Here is a 19,106-nt window from a genome sequence, read left to right as displayed (position 1 = left end):
AAAGATGTTGGTTGGTTGGTTGGTTTGTTGTTTAACGCCGGTCTGTAAATAATCGAGTCTGGACCAGACAATCCAGTGATTGACTTTATGAGCATCGATCCACGCAATTGGTTGGTTGGTTTGTTGTTTAACGCCGCACTGAGCAATATTCCAGCTATATGACGGCGGTCTGTAAATAATCGAGTCTGGACCAGACAATCCAGTGATTAATATCATGAGCATCGATCCACGCCATTTGGATCGATGACATGCATCAACCAAGTCAGCGAGCTTGACCACCCGATCCCGTTAGTCCCCTTTTATGGCAAGCATGGGTTGCTGAAGACCTATTCTACCCCGGAATCTTCACGGGTCTCCACGCAATTAGGATCGATGACATGCATCAACCAAGTCAGCGAGCCTGACCACCCGATCCCGTTAGTCGCCTCTTACTTGGTTGGTTGGTTGGTTTGTTGTTTAACGCCGCACTCAGCAATATTCCAACTATATAACAGCGGTCTGTAAATAATCAAGTCTCGACCAGACAATCCAGTGATTATTATCATGAGCATTGATCCACACAATTGGGATCGATGACATGCATCAACCAAGTCAGCGAGCCTGACCACCCGATCCCGTTAGTCGCCTCTTACTTGGTTGGTTGGTTGGTTTGTTGTTTAACGCCGCACTCAGCAATATTCCAACTATATAACAGCGGTCTGTAAATAATCAAGTCTCGACCAGACAATCCAGTGATTAATATCATGAGCATTGATCCACACAATTGGGATCGATGACATGCATCAACCAAGTCAGCGAGCTTGACCATCCGATCCTGTTAGTCGCCTCTTACTTGGTTGGTTTGTTGTTTAACGCCGCACTCAGCAATATTCCAGCTATATAACGGCGGTCTGTAAATAATCGAGTCTGGACCAGACAATCCAGTGATTAATATCATGAGCATCGATCCACACAATTGGGATCGATGACATGCATCAACCAAGTCGGCGAGCCTGACCACCCGATGCCGTTAGTCGCCTTTTATGACAAGCATAGTCACCCTTCACGGCAAGCATGGGTTGCTGAAGACCTATTCTATCCCGGATCGTCACGGGTCCGAAACAGGTGAGGTGAAATTGAGTTTAACGTCGCGTCCAAGATTATTGCACTTATATGGGTCATTCTCTAAAAAAGTAACATTTTGGCCTATGAAAAATCAACAAATCAGAATTCATTTTTAAAATGTTTTTGTGGAGCAGATAAACAACATAACAATTACTGAATACAAGTGTAAAGTATGCAGGCTTAATTTGTCATATTTTCCTTTTTGCAGAAAACTATTTTTGGCATCTCTGAACCAAATGTCTGTGCTGTTACTGTGCATAAAATCCAGTTTTTGTCGCCAAACATAAATCTAAAATGAATTAAATTTATGATATGGTTGTTGCATTTTGGCATAGTTCAAATATCAACAGCTTTAAAATTTCATTTATTGGCTTTACTAAATTATTAGACTGTAAATATATGCATACAATGGAATTATTTGCAGAAAGATGTACGATAAACTTGTCTACTGCTTACACTGAAATGGAACTACCATTATTCTATAAGGTAATAATAGTTATTACACTCATTTTATGAATTATATAATTTTTTGTCAGCAGAGTTAAACCAATTATAACTTTTGAGATGGCAGAAACCTGGTGACAGGAAAGACATTCACGGTAACAGGACAGACAACATGGTGACAAGAAAGACAAAATATTTTGTAATTGCCAAAACTATAATAACTATTTCTGTGTTCTGTGTTTCAGAAGTAAAGGTAGTCAAAAAAAGGGAAATTTCCTCAAATTGGTACCAGCTTTTGTCTTTAAGTTTGCGTGGCCAGAAGAAACAATTTGCATTCCCGAGCTTTCCCGCTTTATGCATATATTCCACAAAAACTTCACCTAGCTCTATATCTTCAACATAACCAGGATATGATATGTTATACACAATGACAACAAATTTCCCGGGGCATTCATTTGTATCAACTGGCTGGTGTATTTCCTTTTGTCTTTCCATCTTATCATCATCTGAACTTTGTACCATTTCCTTACTTGTCTTTTGGTGAATTTCATCATCATTCAGACTCGCCATTCTGTCAGCACACACCTCCACTTCTCTCTTTCCCCCACTCATACACTCCATTCTGTCAGCACACACCTCCACTTCTCTCTTTCCCCGACTCATACACTCCATTCTGTCAGTACACACCTCCACTTCTCTCTTTCCCCCACTCATACATTCCATTCTGTCAGCACACACCTCCGATTCTCTCTTTCCCTGCTCATACACTCCATTCTGTCAGCACACACCTCCACTTCTCTCTTTCCCCACTCATACACTCCATTCTGTCAGCACACACCTCCACTTCTCTCTTTCCCCCACTCATACACTCCATTCTGTCAGTACACACCTCCACTTCTCTCTTTCCCCACTCATACACTCCATTCTGTCAGTACACACCTCCACTTCTCTCTTTCCCCCACTCATACACTCCATTCCGTCAGTACACACCTCCACTTCTATCTTTCCCCACTCATACACTCCATTCTGTCAGCACACACCTCCACTTCTCTCTTTTCCCCACTCATACACTCCATTCTGTCAGCAAACACCTCCACTTCTCTCTTTCCCCCACTCATACGCTCCATTCTGTCAGCACACACCTCCACTTCTCTCTTTCCCCCACTCATACACTCCATTCTGTCAGCACACACCTCCACTTCTCTCTTTCCCCCACTCATACACTCCATTCTGTCAGCACACACCTCCACTTCTCTCTTTTCCCCACTCATACACTCCATTCTGTCAGCACACACCTCCACTTCTCTCTTTCCCCCACTCATACACTCCATTCTGTCAGCACACACCTCCACTTCTCTCTTTCCCCACTCATACACTCCATTCTGTCAACACACACCTCCACTTCTCTCTTTCCCCAACTCATACACTCCATTCTGTCAGTACACACCTCCACTTCTCTCTTTCCCCTACTCATACACTCCATTCTGTCAGCACACACCTCCACTTCTCTCTTTCCCCCACTCATACACTCCATTCTGTCAGCACACACCTCCACTTCTCTCTTTCCCCCACTCATTTACTCCATTCTGTCAGCACACACCTCCACTTCTCTCTTTCCCCTACTCATACACTCCATTCTGTCAGCACACACCTCCACTTCTCTCTTATCCCCACTCATACACTCCATTCTGTCAGCACACACCTCCACTTCTCTCTTTCCCCGACTCATATACTCCATTCTGTCAGCACACACCTCCACTTCTCTCTTTTCCCCACTCATACACTCCATTCTGTCAGCACACACCTCCACTTCTCTCTTTTCCCCACTCATACACTCCATTCTGTCAGCACACACCTCCACTTCTCTCTTTCCCCACTCATACACTCCATTCTGTCAGCACACACCTCCACTTCTCTCTTTTCCCCACTCATACACTCCATTCTGTCAGTACACACCTCCACTTCTCTCTTTCCCCACTCATACACTCCATTCTGTCAGCACACACCTCCACTTCTCTCTTTCCCCCACTCATACACTCCATTCTGTCAGCACACACCTCCACTTCTCTCTTTCCCCGACTTATACACTCCATTCTGTCAGTACACACCTCCACTTCTCTCTTTCCCCACTCATACACTCCATTCTGTCAGCACACACCTCCACTTCTCTCTTTCCCCCACTCATATACTCCATTCTGTCAGTACACACCTCCACTTCTCTCTTTCCCCACTCATACACTCCATTCTGTCAGCACACACCTCCACTTCTCTCTTTCCCCCACTCATACACTCCATTCTGTCAGCACACACCTCCACTTCTCTCTTTTCCCCACTCATACACTCCATTCTGTCAGCAAACACCTCCACTTCTCTCTTTCCCCCACTCATACGCTCCATTCTGTCAGCACACACCTCCACTTCTCTCTTTCCCCCACTCATACACTCCATTCTGTCAGCACACACCTCCACTTCTCTCTTTCCCCCACTCATATACTCCATTCTGTCAGTACACACCTCCACTTCTCTCTTTCCCCACTCATACACTCCATTCTGTCAGCACACACCTCCACTTCTCTCTTTCCCCACTCATACACTCCATTCTGTCAGCACACACCTCCACTTCTCTCTTTTCCCCACTCATACACTCCATTCTGTCAGCAAACACCTCCACTTCTCTCTTTCCCCCACTCATACGCTCCATTCTGTCAGCACACACCTCCACTTCTCTCTTTCCCCCACTCATACACTCCATTCTGTCAGCACACACCTCCACTTCTCTCTTTTCCCCACTCATACACTCCATTCTGTCAGCACACACCTCCACTTCTCTCTTTCCCCCACTCATACACTCCATTCTGTCAGCACACACCTCCACTTCTCTCTTTTCCCCACTCATACACTCCATTCTGTCAGCACACACCTCAACTTCGCTCTTTCCCCCACTCATACACTCCATTCTGTCAGCACACACCTCCACTTCTCTCTTTCCCCTACTCATACACTCCATTCTGTCAGCACACACCTCCACTTCTCTCTTTCCCCCACTCATACACTCCATTCTGTCAGCACACACCTCCACTTCTCTCTTTTCCCCACTCATACACTCCATTCTGTCAGCACACACCTCCACTTCTCTCTTTCCCTGACTTATACACTCCATTCTGTCAGCACACACCTCCACTTCTCTCTTTCCCCCACTCATACATTCCATTCTGTCAGCACACACCTCCACTTCTCTCTTTCCCTGACTTATACACTCCATTCTGTCAACACACACCTCCACTTCTCTCTTTCCCCCACTCATACATTCCATTCTGTCAGCACACACCTCCACTTCTCTCTTTTCCCCACTCATACATTCCATTCTGTCAGCACACACCTCCACTTCTCTCTTTCCCCCACTCATACATTCCATTCTGTCAGCACACACCTCCACTTCTCTCTTTCCCTGCTCATACACTCCATTCTGTCAGCACACACCTCCATTTCTCTCTTTCCCCGACTCATACATTCCATTCTGTCAGCACACACCTCCACTTCTCTCTTTCCCCACTCATACACTCCATTCTGTCAGCACACACCTCCACTTCTCTCTTTCCCCGACTCATACACTTCATTATGTCAGCACACACCGCCACTTCTCTCTTTCCCCCACTCATACACTCCATTCTGTCAGTACACACCTCCACTTCTCTCTTTTCCCCACTCATACACTCCATTCTGTCAGCACACACCTCCACTTCTCTCTTTCCCCACTCATACACTCCATTCTGTCAGCACACACCTCCACTTCTCTCTTTCCCCACTCATACACTCCATTCTGTCAGCACACACCTCCACTTCTCTCTTTTCCCACTCATACGCTCCATTATGTCAGCACACACCTCCACTTCTCTCTTTTCCCACTCATACACTCCATTCTGTCAGCACACACCTCCACTTCTCTCTTTTCCCCACTCATACATTCCATTCTGTCAGCACACACCTCCGATTCTCTCTTTCCCTGCTCATACACTCCATTCTGTCAGCACACACCTCCACTTCTCTCTTTTCCCCACTCATACACTCCATTCTGTCAGCAAACACCTCCACTTCTCTCATTCCCCCACTCATACACTCCATTCTGTCAGCACACACCTCCACTTCTATCTTTTCCCCACTCATACACTCCATTCTGTCAGCACACACCTCCACTTCTCACTTTCCCCGACTCATACACTCCATTCTGTCAGCACACACCTCCACTTCTCTCTTTCCCCCACTCATACACTCCATTCTGTCAGCACATACCTCCACTTCTCTCTTTCCCCACTCATACACTCCATTCTGTCAGCACACACCTCCACTTCTCTCTTTTCCCCACTCATACATTCCATTCTGTCAGCACACACCTCCGATTCTCTCTTTCCCTGCTCATACACTCCATTCTGTCAGCACACACCTCCACTTCTCTCTTTTCCCCACTCATACACTCCATTCTGTCAGCAAACACCTCCACTTCTCTCATTCCCCCACTCATACACTCCATTCTGTCAGCACACACCTCCACTTCTATCTTTTCCCCACTCATACACTCCATTCTGTCAGCACACACCTCCACTTCTCACTTTCCCCGACTCATACACTCCATTCTGTCAGCACACACCTCCACTTCTCTCTTTCCCCCACTCATACACTCCATTCTGTCAGCACATACCTCCACTTCTCTCTTTCCCCACTCATACACTCCATTCTGTCAGCACACACCTCCACTTCTCTCTTTTCCCCACTCATACACTCCATTCTGTCAGCACACACCTCCACTTCTCTCTTTTCCCCACTCATACACTCCATTCTGTCAGCACACACCTCTACTTCTCTCTTTCCCCAACTCATACACTCCATTATGTCAGCACACACCTCCACTTCTCTCTTTTCCCGCTCATACACTCCATTCTGTCAGCACACACCTCCACTTCTCTCTTTCCCTGCTCATACACTCCATTCTGTCAGTATACACCTCCACTTCTCTCTTTCCCCGACTCATACGCTCCATTCTGTCAGTACACACCTCCACTTCTCTCTTTCCCCCACTCAGACACTCCATCCTGTCAGTACACACCTCCACTTCTCTCTTTTCCCCACTCATACACTCCATTCTGTCAGCACACACCTCCACTTCTCTCTTTCCCCCACTCATACACTCCATTCTGTCAGCACACACCTCCACTTCTCTCTTTCCCCCACTCATACACTCCATTCTGTCAGCACACACCTCCACTTCTCTCTTTCCCCGACTCATACACTCCATTCTGTCAGCACACACCTCCACTTCTCTCTTTCCCCCACTCATACACTCCATTCTGTCAGCACACACCGCCACTTCTCTCTTTTCCCCACTCATACACTCCATTCTGTCAGCACACACCTCCACTTCTCTCTTTCCCCCACTCATACACTCCATTCTGTCAGCACACACCTCCACTTCTCTCTTTCCCCGACTTATACACTCCATTCTGTAAGCACACACCTCCACTTCTCTCTTTCCCCCACTCATACACTCCATTCTGTCAGCACACACCTCCACTTCTCTCTTTTCCCCGCTCATACACTCCATTCTGTCAGCACACACCTCCACTTCTCTCTTTCCCCAACTCATACACTCCATTATGTCAGCACACACCTCCACTTCTCTCTTTTCCCGCTCATACACTCCATTCTGTCAGCACACACCTCCACTTCTCTCTTTCCCTGCTCATACACTCCATTCTGTCAGTATACACCTCCACTTCTCTCTTTCCCCGACTCATACACTCCATTCTGTCAGTACACACCTCCACTTCTCTCTTTCCCCCACTCATACACTCCATTCTGTCAGCACACACCTCCACTTCTCTCTTTCCCCTACTCATACACTCCATTCTGTCAGCACACACCTCCACTTCTCTCTTTCCCCCACTCATACACTCCATTCTGTCAGCACACACCTCCACTTCTCTCTTTTCCCCACTCATACACTCCATTCTGTCAGCACACACCTCCACTTCTCTCTTTTCCCACTCATACACTCCATTCTGTCAGCACACACCTCCACTTCTCTCTTTTCCCCACTCGTACACTCCATTCTGTCAGCACACACCTCCACTTCTCTCTTTCCCCCACTCATACACTCCATTCTGTCAGCACACACCTCCACTTCTCTCTTTCCCCCACTCATACACTCCATTCTGTCAGTACACACCTCCACTTCTCTCTTTCCCCCACTCATACACTCCATTCTGTCAGCACACACCTCCACTTCTCTCTTTCCCCCACTCATACACTCCATTCTGTCAGCACACACCTCCACTTCTCTCATTCCCCCACTCATACACTCCATTCTGTCAGCACACACCTCCACTTCTCTCTTTCCCCCACTCATACACTCCATTCTGTCAGCACACACCTCCACTTCTCTCTTTTCCCCACTCATACACTCCATTCTGTCAGCACACATCTCCACTTCTCTCTTTTCCCCACTCATATACTCCATTCTGTCAGCACACACCTCCACTTCTCTCTTTTCCCCACTCATACACTCCATTCTGTCAGCACACACCTCCACTTCTCTCTTTTCCCCACTCATACACTCCATTCTGTCAGCACACACCTCCACTTCTCTCTTTTCCCACTCATACACTCCATTCTGTCAGCACACACCTCCACTTCTCTCTTTTCCCCACTCATACACTCCATTCTGTCAGCACATACCTCCACTTCTCTCTTTTCCCACTCATACACTCCATTCTGTCAGCACACACCTCCACTTCTCTCTTTCCCCCACTCATACACTCCATTCTGTCAGTACACACCTCCACTTCTCTCTTTTCCCACCCATACACTCCATTCTGTCAGCACACACCTCCACTTCTCTCTTTTCCCCACTCATACACTCCATTCTGTCAGCACACACCTCCACTTCTCTCTTTCCCCCACTCATACATTCCATTCTGTCAGCACACACCTCCACTTCTCTCTTTCCCTGACTTATACACTCCATTCTGTCAGCACACACCTCCACTTCTCTCTTTCCCCCACTCATACATTCCATTCTGTCAGCACACACCTCCACTTCTCTCTTTCCCTGACTTATACACTCCATTCTGTCAACACACACCTCCACTTCTCTCTTTCCCCCACTCATACATTCCATTCTGTCAGCACACACCTCCACTTCTCTCTTTCCCTGCTCATACACTCCATTCTGTCAGCACACACCTCCACTTCTCTCTTTCCCCCACTCATACATTCCATTCTGTCAGCACACACCTCCACTTCTCTCTTTCCCTGCTCATACACTCCATTCTGTCAGCACACACCTCCACTTCTCTCTTTCCCCGACTCATACATTCCATTCTGTCAGCACACACCTCCACTTCTCTCTTTCCCCACTCATACACTCCATTCTGTCAGCACACACCTCCACTTCTCTCTTTCCCCGACTCATACACTTCATTCTGTCAGCACACACCGCCACTTCTCTCTTTCCCCCACTCATACACTCCATTCTGTCAGTACACACCTCCACTTCTCTCTTTTCCCCACTCATACACTCCATTCTGTCAGCACACACCTCCACTTCTCTCTTTCCCCACTCATACACTCCATTCTGTCAGCACACACCTCCACTTCTCTCTTTCCCCACTCATACACTCCATTCTGTCAGCACACACCTCCACTTCTCTCTTTTCCCACTCATACACTCCATTATGTCAGCACACACCTCCACTTCTCTCTTTTCCCACTCATACACTCCATTCTGTCAGCACACACCTCCACTTCTCTCTTTTCCCCACTCATACATTCCATTCTGTCAGCACACACCTCCGATTCTCTCTTTCCCTGCTCATACACTCCATTCTGTCAGCACACACCTCCACTTCTCTCATTCCCCCACTCATACACTCCAATCTGTCAGCACACACCTCCACTTCTATCTTTTCCCCACTCATACACTCCATTCTGTCAGCACACACCTCCACTTCTCTCTTTCCCCGACTCATACACTCCATTCTGTCAGCACACACCTCCACTTCTCTCTTTCCCCCACTCATACACTCCATTCTGTCGGCACATACCTCCACTTCTCTCTTTCCCCACTCATACACTCCATTCTGTCAGCACACACCTCCACTTCTCTCTTTTCCCCACTCATACACTCCATTCTGTCAGCACACACCTCCACTTCTCTCTTTTCCCCGCTCATACACTCCATTCTGTCAGCACACACCTCCACTTCTCTCTTTCCCCAACTCATACACTCCATTATGTCAGCACACACCTCCACTTCTCTCTTTTCCCGCTCATACACTCCATTCTGTCAGCACACACCTCCACTTCTCTCTTTCCCTGCTCATACACTCCATTCTGTCAGTATACACCTCCACTTCTCTCTTTCCCCGACTCATACGCTCCATTCTGTCAGTACACACCTCCACTTCTCTCTTTCCCCCACTCATACACTCCATCCTGTCAGTACACACCTCCACTTCTCTCTTTTCCCCACTCATACACTCCATTCTGTCAGCACACACCTCCACTTCTCTCTTTCCCCCACTCATACACTCCATTCTGTCAGCACACACCTCCACTTCTCTCTTTCCCCCACTCATACACTCCATTCTGTCAGCACACACCTCCACTTCTCTCTTTCCCCCACTCATACACTCCATTCTGTCAGCACACACCTCCACTTCTCTCTTTCCCCCACTCATACACTCCATTCTGTCAGCACACACCGCCACTTCTCTCTTTTCCCCACTCATACACTCCATTCTGTCAGCACACACCTCCACTTCTCTCTTTCCCCCACTCATACACTCCATTCTGTCAGCACACACCTCCACTTCTCTCTTTCCCCGACTTATACACTCCATTCTGTCAGCACACACCTCCACTTCTCTCTTTCCCCCACTCATACACTCCATTCTGTCAGCACACACCTCCACTTCTCTCTTTTCCCCGCTCATACACTCCATTCTGTCAGCACACACCTCCACTTCTCTCTTTCCCCAACTCATACACTCCATTATGTCAGCACACACCTCCACTTCTCTCTTTTCCCGCTCATACACTCCATTCTGTCAGCACACACCTCCACTTCTCTCTTTCCCTGCTCATACACTCCATTCTGTCAGTATACACCTCCACTTCTCTCTTTCCCCGACTCATACACTCCATTCTGTCAGTACACACCTCCACTTCTCTCTTTCCCCCACTCATACACTCCATCCTGTCAGTACACACCTCTACTTCTCTCTTTTCCCCACTCATACACTCCATTCTGTCAGCACACACCTCCACTTCTCTCTTTCCCCCACTCATACACTCCATTCTGTCAGCACACACCTCCACTTCTCTCTTTCCCCCACTCATACACTCCATTCTGTCAGCACACACCTCCACTTCTCTCTTTCCCCGACTCATACACTCCATTCTGTCAGCACACACCTCCACTTCTCTCTTTCCCCCACTCATACACTCCATTCTGTCAGCACACACCTCCACTTCTCTCTTTTCCCCACTCATACACTCCATTCTGTCAGCACACACCTCCACTTCTCTCTTTTCCCCACTCATACACTCCATTCTGTCAGCACACACCTCCACTTCTCTCTTTTCCCCACTCATACACTCCATTCTGTCAGCACACACCTCCACTTCTCTCTTTCCCCGACTCATACACTCCATTCTGTCAGCACACACCTCCACTTCTCTCTTTTCCCACTCATACACTCCATTATGTCAGCACACACCTCCACTTCTCTCTTTCCCCCACTCATACACTCCATTCTGTCAGCACACACCTCCACTTCTCTCTTTCCCCGACTCATACACTCCATTCTGTCAGCACACACCTCCACTTCTCTCTTTTCCCACTCATACACTCCATTATGTCAGCACACACCTCCACTTCTCTCTTTTCCCCGTCTCATACACTCCATTCTGTCAGCACACAGCTCCACTTCTCTCTTTCCCCCACTCATACACTCCATTCTGTCAGCACACACCTCCACTTCTCTCTTTCCCCACTCATACACTCCATTCTGTCAGCACACACCTCCACTTCTCTCTTTCCCCTACTCATACACTCCATTCTGTCAGCACACACCTCCACTTCTCTCTTTCCCCCGACTCATACACTCCATTCTGTCAGCACACACCTCCACTTCTCTCTTTTCCCCACTCATACACTCCATTCTGTCAGCACACACCTCCACTTCTCTCTTTTCCCCACTCATACACTCCATTCTGTCAGCACACACCTCCACTTCTCTCTTTTCCCCACTCATACACTCCATTCTGTCAGCACACACCGCCACTTCTCTCTTTCCCCCACTCATACACTCCATTCTGTCAGCACACACCTCCACTTCTCTCTTTCCCCCACTCATACACTCCATTCTGTCAGCACACACCTCCACTTCTCTCTTTCCCCGACTTATACACTCCATTCTGTCAGCACACACCTCCACTTCTCTCTTTCCCCCACTCATACACTCCATTCTGTCAGTACACACCTCCACTTCTCTCTTTCCCCCACTCATACACTCCATTCTGTCAGCACACACCTCCACTTCTCTCTTTCCCCGACTCATACACTCCATTCTGTCAGCACACACCTCCACTTCTCTCTTTCCCCCACTCATACACTCCATTCTGTCAGCACACACCTCCACTTCTCTCTTTCCCCGACTCATACACTCCATTCTGTCAGCACACACCTCCACTTCTCTCTTTTCCCACTCATACACTCCATTATGTCAGCACACACCTCCACTTCTCTCTTTCCCCCACTCATACACTCCATTCTGTCAGCACACACCTCCACTTCTCTCTTTCCCCGACTCATACACTCCATTCTGTCAGCACACACCTCCACTTCTCTCTTTTCCCACTCATACACTCCATTATGTCAGCACACACCTCCACTTCTCTCTTTTCCCCGTCTCATACACTCCATTCTGTCAGCACACAGCTCCACTTCTCTCTTTCCCCCGCTCATACACTCCATTCTGTCAGCACACACCTCCACTTCTCTCTTTCCCCACTCATACACTCCATTCTGTCAGCACACACCTCCACTTCTCTCTTTCCCCTACTCATACACTCCATTCTGTCAGCACACACCTCCACTTCTCTCTTTCCCCCACTCATACACTCCATTCTGTCAGCACACACCTCCACTTCTCTCTTTTCCCCACTCATACACTCCATTCTGTCAGCACACATCTCCATTTCTCTCTTTTCCCCGCTCATACACTCCATTCTGTCAGCACACACCTCCACTTCTCTCTTTTCCCCTACTCATACACTCCATTCTGTCAGCACACACCTCCACTTCTCTCATTCCCTCACGCATAGACAGGGTGTTTGAAGTGATCATGTAAAATTACTTTCATTTAAAGTTGCTAAATATGTTACATTTCTTAATTATGTACAACAGTAGGGAGAGCAAATTGAATAATTGTTCATTATTTGTGTCAACTTGGTAAAAAATCCTAAAAAAATCTTTGCTATCAATGAAATGTGTCTGTGCTGTTACTATTAAATGTCTGTGCTGTTACCAAAGTTCTACTGTGCAGTGTAATCAGTGTTTATTGACCCAAATGTTAATGGAAATTCAATTTTTCCTGTAACTAACAAAAGCCTAAGAGATAGAGTTTTAAAGACACTGAAACATTGAACAAAACTTTCTCAAAATCTCTATTAAACACTAAATGTCTGTGCTGTTACTGTTAAGTGTCTGTGCTGTCACAGTCACTCATAGACACGGTGTTTGAAGTGATCATGTAACATTACTTTCATTTAAGTTTGCTAAATATGTTACATTTCTTAATCATGTACAACAGTAATGCGAGTAAATGAATAATTGTTCATTATTTGTGTCAACATGATAAAAAAAATCCTAAAATGTCTTTGCTGTCACTGAAATGTGTCTGTGCTGTTACTATTAAAAGTCTGTGCTGTTACCAAAGATCTAATGTGCAGTGTAATCAGTGTTTATTGACCCAAATGTTAATAATATTCAGATTTTCATGCAACAAGCAAACATACAAAATACATTACCATTCATGTTTTCTTTGTCTTTTAATATATATACGTGGAAACATTTATTGAACACAATATATGTCTGTGCTGTCGCCTAAATATGTCTGTCCTGCCACTTTTTTTAAGGTGACAGCAGAGACAGTGACAGGGGAGACAAACTATGACATAATGCCAGCTTAGGACAATCACTTCTCTCTTGCTCTGAAAAAAGCACATTGGTTGAGTTCCATTTTGACAGTCAAATACAATGTATACTCATTATATTTGATTTTTTTAATAACAATTTCGGAACCCAAAATGCATGGTGACAGCACAGACACCTACAAAAAGTACACATCAAAAGACAACATTTACCAGTTATTTTGAAGACACTGCACCAATACAAATTGCTTGAGCATAGGGTGCCATGATAGTACTGGAAAGGAAGAGACCTGCGAAGACCTTAGCCTCCTGGCTTACCAAAGGAGCAATTATTATTTGTATTTGTACTATCTGGTGACAGGAAAGACACTATTACTCTGGACAAGATTACTGTTTCCGAAAATAATGAATCCAAGTGGAAAACCAATAGCTTTTCTGCTGTTATCAGCCTTTCATGATGTCATGCTACATAAATCACCAGGGCTTTGGGAAGTATTTGTTCCCAGCAGGGGTCCGGAAACCGTCATATGCACCGGACATGTCCGATTGGGAATCTCAAATGTCCGGTTTAAAATATTGCTTACCGGACATTTTAAAAAGTATTGTCCGGACATTTTTAAATTTTGACCAAAATGATGAACAGTTAGGACTGAGCAGTTTCTGTCTGCAGTTGCAACACAATTAAGATTATCTACACTGACAAGCTTTGTTTGTTTTGATTGCTGTAAATACATCGTACCTACATGATAGTCCAATCGGTCAGTCACTGTAATAGGCAATAAACTGAGTTGACACTGATTAATCGAGGATTAATTACTAAGAACATCTTGTTAATTTGCGTGAAAGGTGTTTACAACTGTACATAAATACCTTGCATCATCGATGTACCCCAATCCATTATTAATAACAGACTCTACTAACAGACTTATAAGCCCAGACCAGTGCGGCTTCACAAATAACAGACAAACACTAGACCACATCCTTCACCTAGAACAAGACATCAGAACAGCCCAATCAATGAAACAATACACATTGGCCATATTTATAGATTTTAGCAAAGCTTTCAACATGGTCTGGCATACCGGCCTTCTAAAAAAACTTGAAAACAATCAGATCAATGGGAGAATATTAAACTTCATTCACTCGTTCCTATCAGACAGACACATTACAGTTAAATCCCATCAAACCCTCTCCGACACTCACCCCATTGAAAACGGCACCCCACAAGGAAGCATCTTATCGCCAACGCTATTTAATTTTATGATTAATGATATCTTTTCAGACACCAAAAACACTGAAAAAATCACTACTGCACAATTCGCAGATGACGTTTCCTTTTGGACCTCCTCGGCCTCCATCAATTTATTAAAAACTAGAATGCAATCTGTGTTAAACAACATTCAAAATTGGGCTTCCAAATGGGGATTCCAAATTAACACCAATAAAACCACCGGCATGCTATTTAAAAAACAGTATATGCAAAATTACACACCCAAACTTCACCTTAATGACAAAATAATTACATATCAAAAAGAAGCCAAGTTCTTAGGGGTTACATTTGACCAACACCTTACATGGGGCCCCCAAATACTGAAAATGGTCAACTCTTGTGAAAAAGATTTAAATTTAATGAGAGCTATTAAAGGTAATAATTGGGGGTCCGACAAACAAACCCTCCTCAAAATCTACAAAACACTCATTCAATCCAAAATCGACTATGCCGCTCCGGTCCTAAGCAGCATCTCAACTACTAACTATAACAAACAAAATCAATCCAATACAAGGCCCTCAAAATAGCCACCGGCACCAGGACTGGGACCTCACATCACGCCTTACTACTAATCACAAATACACTCTCCATCAAACACAGAATACAACAAACTATTCTCAACTACTGGGCTGGGGCACAACACAATCCAATTTTTAAAATAATAAAACAAAAATACAACAACATCAACAAACAGACGGCACACAAATTCCAAAATTCCCCTGACCAAGCTCCATATATAACCCACCTGCACAAGCTAATACTCACTCACAATCTAAGCAACATAATACATACACCCCCCTCCCTACAATACATAGCCGACCTCCCCTCCCCCCCAGTAGATACAACCCTCCACAAACTGTTCACACCAAGCAACGGCATCCCAGCTGAAAATAAGGCAAAATTAGTAAAATCTAAATATTTTTTACATTTGTATACTTATCCTGCATTACTCCGTATTGCATTTACTGCTGTCTTTGACAGAGTGACGAACTGTGTGAGATCCAGCTGCTGAAGAAAGTTGTCCCAACCAGCTCAGGAGGCAGCGCCCTCTCACAGTCGGCACGTGACCCGGAAGTCATGACGTCACACAAAAACACATAACTGCTTTAAACATAACATCTGAAACTTCGTGGGGAGGTAGCGTAGCGAAAGGGAGGGCACTTAGACTTCGTAATGCAGGATAAGTATACAAATGTAAAAAATATTTAGATTTTACTAAATTTTTTAACTTATCCTGCATTACTCCGTATTGCATCTTTATCAGACGGCATGGCCGGTGGGCATACCTGCAGATGTGAACCATATTAAACCCTCGTCTAGGTCCGATGAATCCGCACCGCATACCAGTGATGACCGGAACATCTACGACCATTCCTGTCTTCAGGAAACAAGAGTCGATGCAAAAACGAAACGCCCGAATAGGTAACCGAAATACAATGAGGCGTGTTGCCAAAATATATAACTTACCGAAGAGCGAAAGCGAAACGCAGTAGAGCCCTCTAATCTGAGGCGATAAACACCAGAGAGTTCGACGGGCCCCGCTCGGGGAATCGAAGAATCAGCGGCGTCGGCGGCAAAATTTACGACCAATCCCAAGAGCGAATGCGAAACGCAGGAGAGCCCTCTAGGCTGGAGGCAAGGAACACCGGTGAGGTCGACGGGCACCGCTCAGGTATCAGAGAAGCGTTGGCGTCGGCGCCGGTGTCCACATCTACTACCATTCCTGTCGTCAGGAAACGAGAGTTGATGCAAAAAGTAAAACCCGGATAGGTGACAGCAATAGAATGAGTCGGGTAACCCAAAACTAAACTGACCTAAGAGCGAATGCGGAACGCAAGAGATCCGTCTCGTCTGGGGTGATAAACACCAGAGAGGTCGACGGGCCCCGCTCAGGGTATCGGAGAATCAGTGGCGTCGGAGATAGATGACCTGTTGGGCTACAACCAGGGACCAAAACTGTGAACGCCGGCGACAACTTTCAAGGCTACATCACGGAAGTAGTGGTTGGTGAAGGCGGTGTCCGATCGCCACGAACAGGCTTCCCTGAACGACTGGATGGAACAGTATACCGTGAAGAACCAGTGTAAATACGATCGCCCTGATCTCATTTTATTTCAGGTGATAGCCTTTGGGGGGAGGGTCCAATCCGGCGGCTCATAAGCTTTAAGGATGACCGTCCGGAGCCACAGGGAAAAGTATTCCGGCTGACCAACGACTGCGACGAAGGGGAGACCGGCAGAAAAAGGTGTTTCCTAGACTTGCGGCAGTCTTTAGATCGTAGAATAACCTTCAGTGCCCTTACTGGGCATAATGACGCTCATCCTCATCCTCGGCACCCACACTGGACGAGGGGGGAGGGGACAAGGAATGATCTATCAGGCTGTCCTGGGAGTTGAGTCTTTACGCTGACGTCCCAGTACGGTCCATGATGAACGGCGCCCTGGGTACCGCATTCGAACCGGGCACGGGAGACGTCGAGGGCGTGCTGTACATGGACTCGAGCGGCAGTAGTCAAAACCAGTAGAAATACCCGTCTTCTACTTAAGGTCGTAGAAGGAAGACGAGGGGAGTGGTTCGAAGGGCGTTGAAGACCACATTCAGATCCAACGCAGGCGGTCCGAACTTGGCCTTCAGGTCTTCAAGACTGAACGAGCGCAGCCAGGCCCGTAGGTCGGGAATTTTCGTCTTTCTCCGATCGTCCGAGATGGCCAGAACGGAGTAGATGGCGACCAGGTGTGTGGGGGTGGTAAGCCCTTCAACCGACGGGTGCTACGCAAGTACAGAAGGAACTGATCCAGGATCTGCGGTGACGCTGTCATCGGATCCTGGTGTTTGTCAGAACAAAATGCCTGGAACAAGCATCATTTATCAGCATACAGTCCCCCTGTAGATGGACGGTGGGCTGAAGCAATAGCCTTGGTCGCTATAGCCGAATAGCCCTTGGCTTTCTGCAGGTGTGTCAGGCGTGCAGACGATAACATGCGGGTATGAGGGTGTGGCAACAGACCGTGTGGATGGAGCAGAAGGTTGGACCACACCGGAAGTTCCAGGGGTTGTCTCTGGGTATGTTTCGGAGGTCGATAACCCAACTTCTGGCTGACCAATAAGGCGAGACCAAAGTCAATGGCAGGGGTCGAGTGGCCTGGATCTCTGAAGAACCATGGGAGGGAGAACCGGAGTCGGAAAAGCGTACACGCGTAATCCTTCTCAGGAACGATGGAAGGCTTCGACTGCCACAGCGGTCGTATCCGGCACAGGTGGAATGGAAGACGACAGCTGGCCACATTCAGATATGAGGCAAACAGATCTAGGGTTGGGGTGTCGACCGTTTGACATATTCTGGCCCGAGGCGCCGGAGAGCGTGAGGCGTCGGAGAGCTTGAGGCGCCTGGAACGCCGAAGATGGTGATTCTCGGGGGCGCCGGTCGAGTTTGTAGCGCCGGGAGAGGGGCGAGTACTCTGGGTCCGCAAACACCACACTACGGTGACGTCGTCAGTGGACACGATCAACAGGGCGTGACCGAGAAAGCACTGTCAGCAAGCGACGTCCTGGATAAGCCTTTATCTCGAGGCTGTTGCTGTGCCAATGGTGTTGATCTCTGGATCACAGGTGGTCACAATGTGGGCTGGTGTGGGCCACTAGCCACTGACAAGGTGGCAGGGGAGGTAGTCAGCAACAGGGGTCTGCGATTGCGTACCGTCGGTACGATTCGGAAAAAGGTGTGATAGCCTGCGAGCCAACCTCAAGTAGACGAAGTAAACCAGCTTCACAATCGACCGCCGGGGCATCGACGTAACCGGGTAGTAGGAAGTCGAGGCAATATGGCCATTGCACGAAGTAATGAGATCGTTTTCATCCCTGAAGCGGCGTATAAGTACTCCTGTTCTTATATCGAGGTGACGATGGAGGACGACAACACGATACGAGGCAGGTATGCAACAGGGGTCAGTGGGACGGCCGAGGGACTTTAAGTATCAAATCGACACTGTGTCCGGTAGTCAAGGCGGAAGATAGGAAGGTGTCGTAGTCGAAAAGATCAAACCGGACGAAGGAAGGCGATCTTTTCCATCCCTTGAAC

The 19,106-nt window shown here is 46.9% G+C and overlaps 4 protein-coding genes across 13 annotated transcripts; all 4 read right to left on the bottom strand.

Annotated features, from left to right (window-relative positions):
- Positions 1 to 2,269: 2,269 nt before the first annotated feature.
- On the bottom strand, positions 2,270 to 7,195 carry LOC139447910 (uncharacterized). Of its 5 annotated transcripts, none has more exons than XM_071229390.1 (2): positions 4,877 to 7,195; positions 2,270 to 2,336 (listed from the first exon to the last, which is right to left on the bottom strand). In XM_071229390.1, the coding sequence occupies exon 1, from the start codon at positions 7,193 to 7,195 to the stop codon at positions 6,470 to 6,472; it is 726 nt and encodes a 241-aa protein (XP_071085491.1). In that variant the 3' UTR covers positions 2,270 to 2,336; positions 4,877 to 6,469. The 5 variants fall into 5 exon arrangements, with proteins under 5 accessions (XP_071085491.1, XP_071085492.1, XP_071085494.1 ...); XM_071229391.1 differs by lacking the exon at positions 2,270 to 2,336 and having other exon boundaries at positions 4,679 to 5,079; positions 5,130 to 7,195; XM_071229393.1 differs by lacking the exon at positions 2,270 to 2,336 and having other exon boundaries at positions 4,679 to 5,028; positions 5,130 to 7,195.
- LOC139447914 (uncharacterized) lies at positions 2,330 to 6,553 on the bottom strand. The gene is made up of 2 exons (XM_071229401.1): positions 6,498 to 6,553; positions 2,330 to 4,672 (listed from the first exon to the last, which is right to left on the bottom strand). Exon 2 carries the CDS (start codon positions 4,655 to 4,657, stop codon positions 4,085 to 4,087), a length of 573 nt encoding a protein of 190 aa, XP_071085502.1. The 5' UTR covers positions 4,658 to 4,672; positions 6,498 to 6,553; the 3' UTR covers positions 2,330 to 4,084.
- A 950-nt stretch (positions 7,196 to 8,145) lies between the features above and the next one.
- LOC139447912 (uncharacterized) lies at positions 8,146 to 11,081 on the bottom strand. 6 transcript variants are annotated; one of them, XR_011652051.1, is made up of 3 exons: positions 9,645 to 11,081; positions 8,278 to 9,440; positions 8,146 to 8,226 (listed from the first exon to the last, which is right to left on the bottom strand). XR_011652051.1 is itself a non-coding variant. In XM_071229396.1 (2 exons), the coding sequence occupies exon 1, from the start codon at positions 10,593 to 10,595 to the stop codon at positions 9,870 to 9,872; it is 726 nt and encodes a 241-aa protein (XP_071085497.1). In that variant the 5' UTR covers positions 10,596 to 11,081; the 3' UTR covers positions 8,146 to 9,440; positions 9,645 to 9,869. The 6 variants fall into 6 exon arrangements, 4 of the variants coding, with proteins under 4 accessions (XP_071085497.1, XP_071085498.1, XP_071085499.1 ...); XR_011652050.1 differs by having other exon boundaries at positions 8,146 to 8,530; positions 8,582 to 9,440; XM_071229396.1 differs by having other exon boundaries at positions 8,146 to 9,440.
- A 108-nt stretch (positions 11,082 to 11,189) lies between these two features.
- LOC139447913 (uncharacterized) lies at positions 11,190 to 15,810 on the bottom strand. Its single transcript, XM_071229400.1, has 2 exons — positions 11,424 to 15,810; positions 11,190 to 11,321 (listed from the first exon to the last, which is right to left on the bottom strand). Exon 1 carries the CDS (start codon positions 12,273 to 12,275, stop codon positions 11,667 to 11,669), a length of 609 nt encoding a protein of 202 aa, XP_071085501.1. The 5' UTR covers positions 12,276 to 15,810; the 3' UTR covers positions 11,190 to 11,321; positions 11,424 to 11,666.
- Between the last annotated feature and the right edge of the window lie 3,296 nt (positions 15,811 to 19,106).

This window comes from Haliotis cracherodii, unplaced genomic scaffold (assembly GCF_022045235.1).
Source record: "Haliotis cracherodii isolate W230 unplaced genomic scaffold, xgHalCrac1.p SCAF_7, whole genome shotgun sequence".
NCBI lineage: Eukaryota > Metazoa > Mollusca > Gastropoda > Lepetellida > Haliotidae > Haliotis > Haliotis cracherodii.
Note: the sequence above shows the minus strand (reverse complement) of the source record. Positions and strands in the feature narration are given on the sequence as shown.

What these genes read in the sequence shown, in the direction of transcription:
- LOC139447914 (XM_071229401.1), bottom strand. Translation starts at nt 4,657, where the DNA reads ATGGAGTGTATGAGTGGGGAAAAGAGAGAAGTGGAGGTGTGTGCTGAC.
- LOC139447910 (XM_071229390.1), bottom strand. Translation starts at nt 7,195, where the DNA reads ATGGAGTGTATGAGTTGGGGAAAGAGAGAAGTGGAGGTGTGTGCTGAC.
- LOC139447912 (XM_071229396.1), bottom strand. Translation starts at nt 10,595, where the DNA reads ATGGAGTGTATGAGTTGGGGAAAGAGAGAAGTGGAGGTGTGTGCTGAC.
- LOC139447913 (XM_071229400.1), bottom strand. Translation starts at nt 12,275, where the DNA reads ATGGAGTGTATGAGTCGGGGAAAGAGAGAAGTGGAGGTGTGTGCTGAC.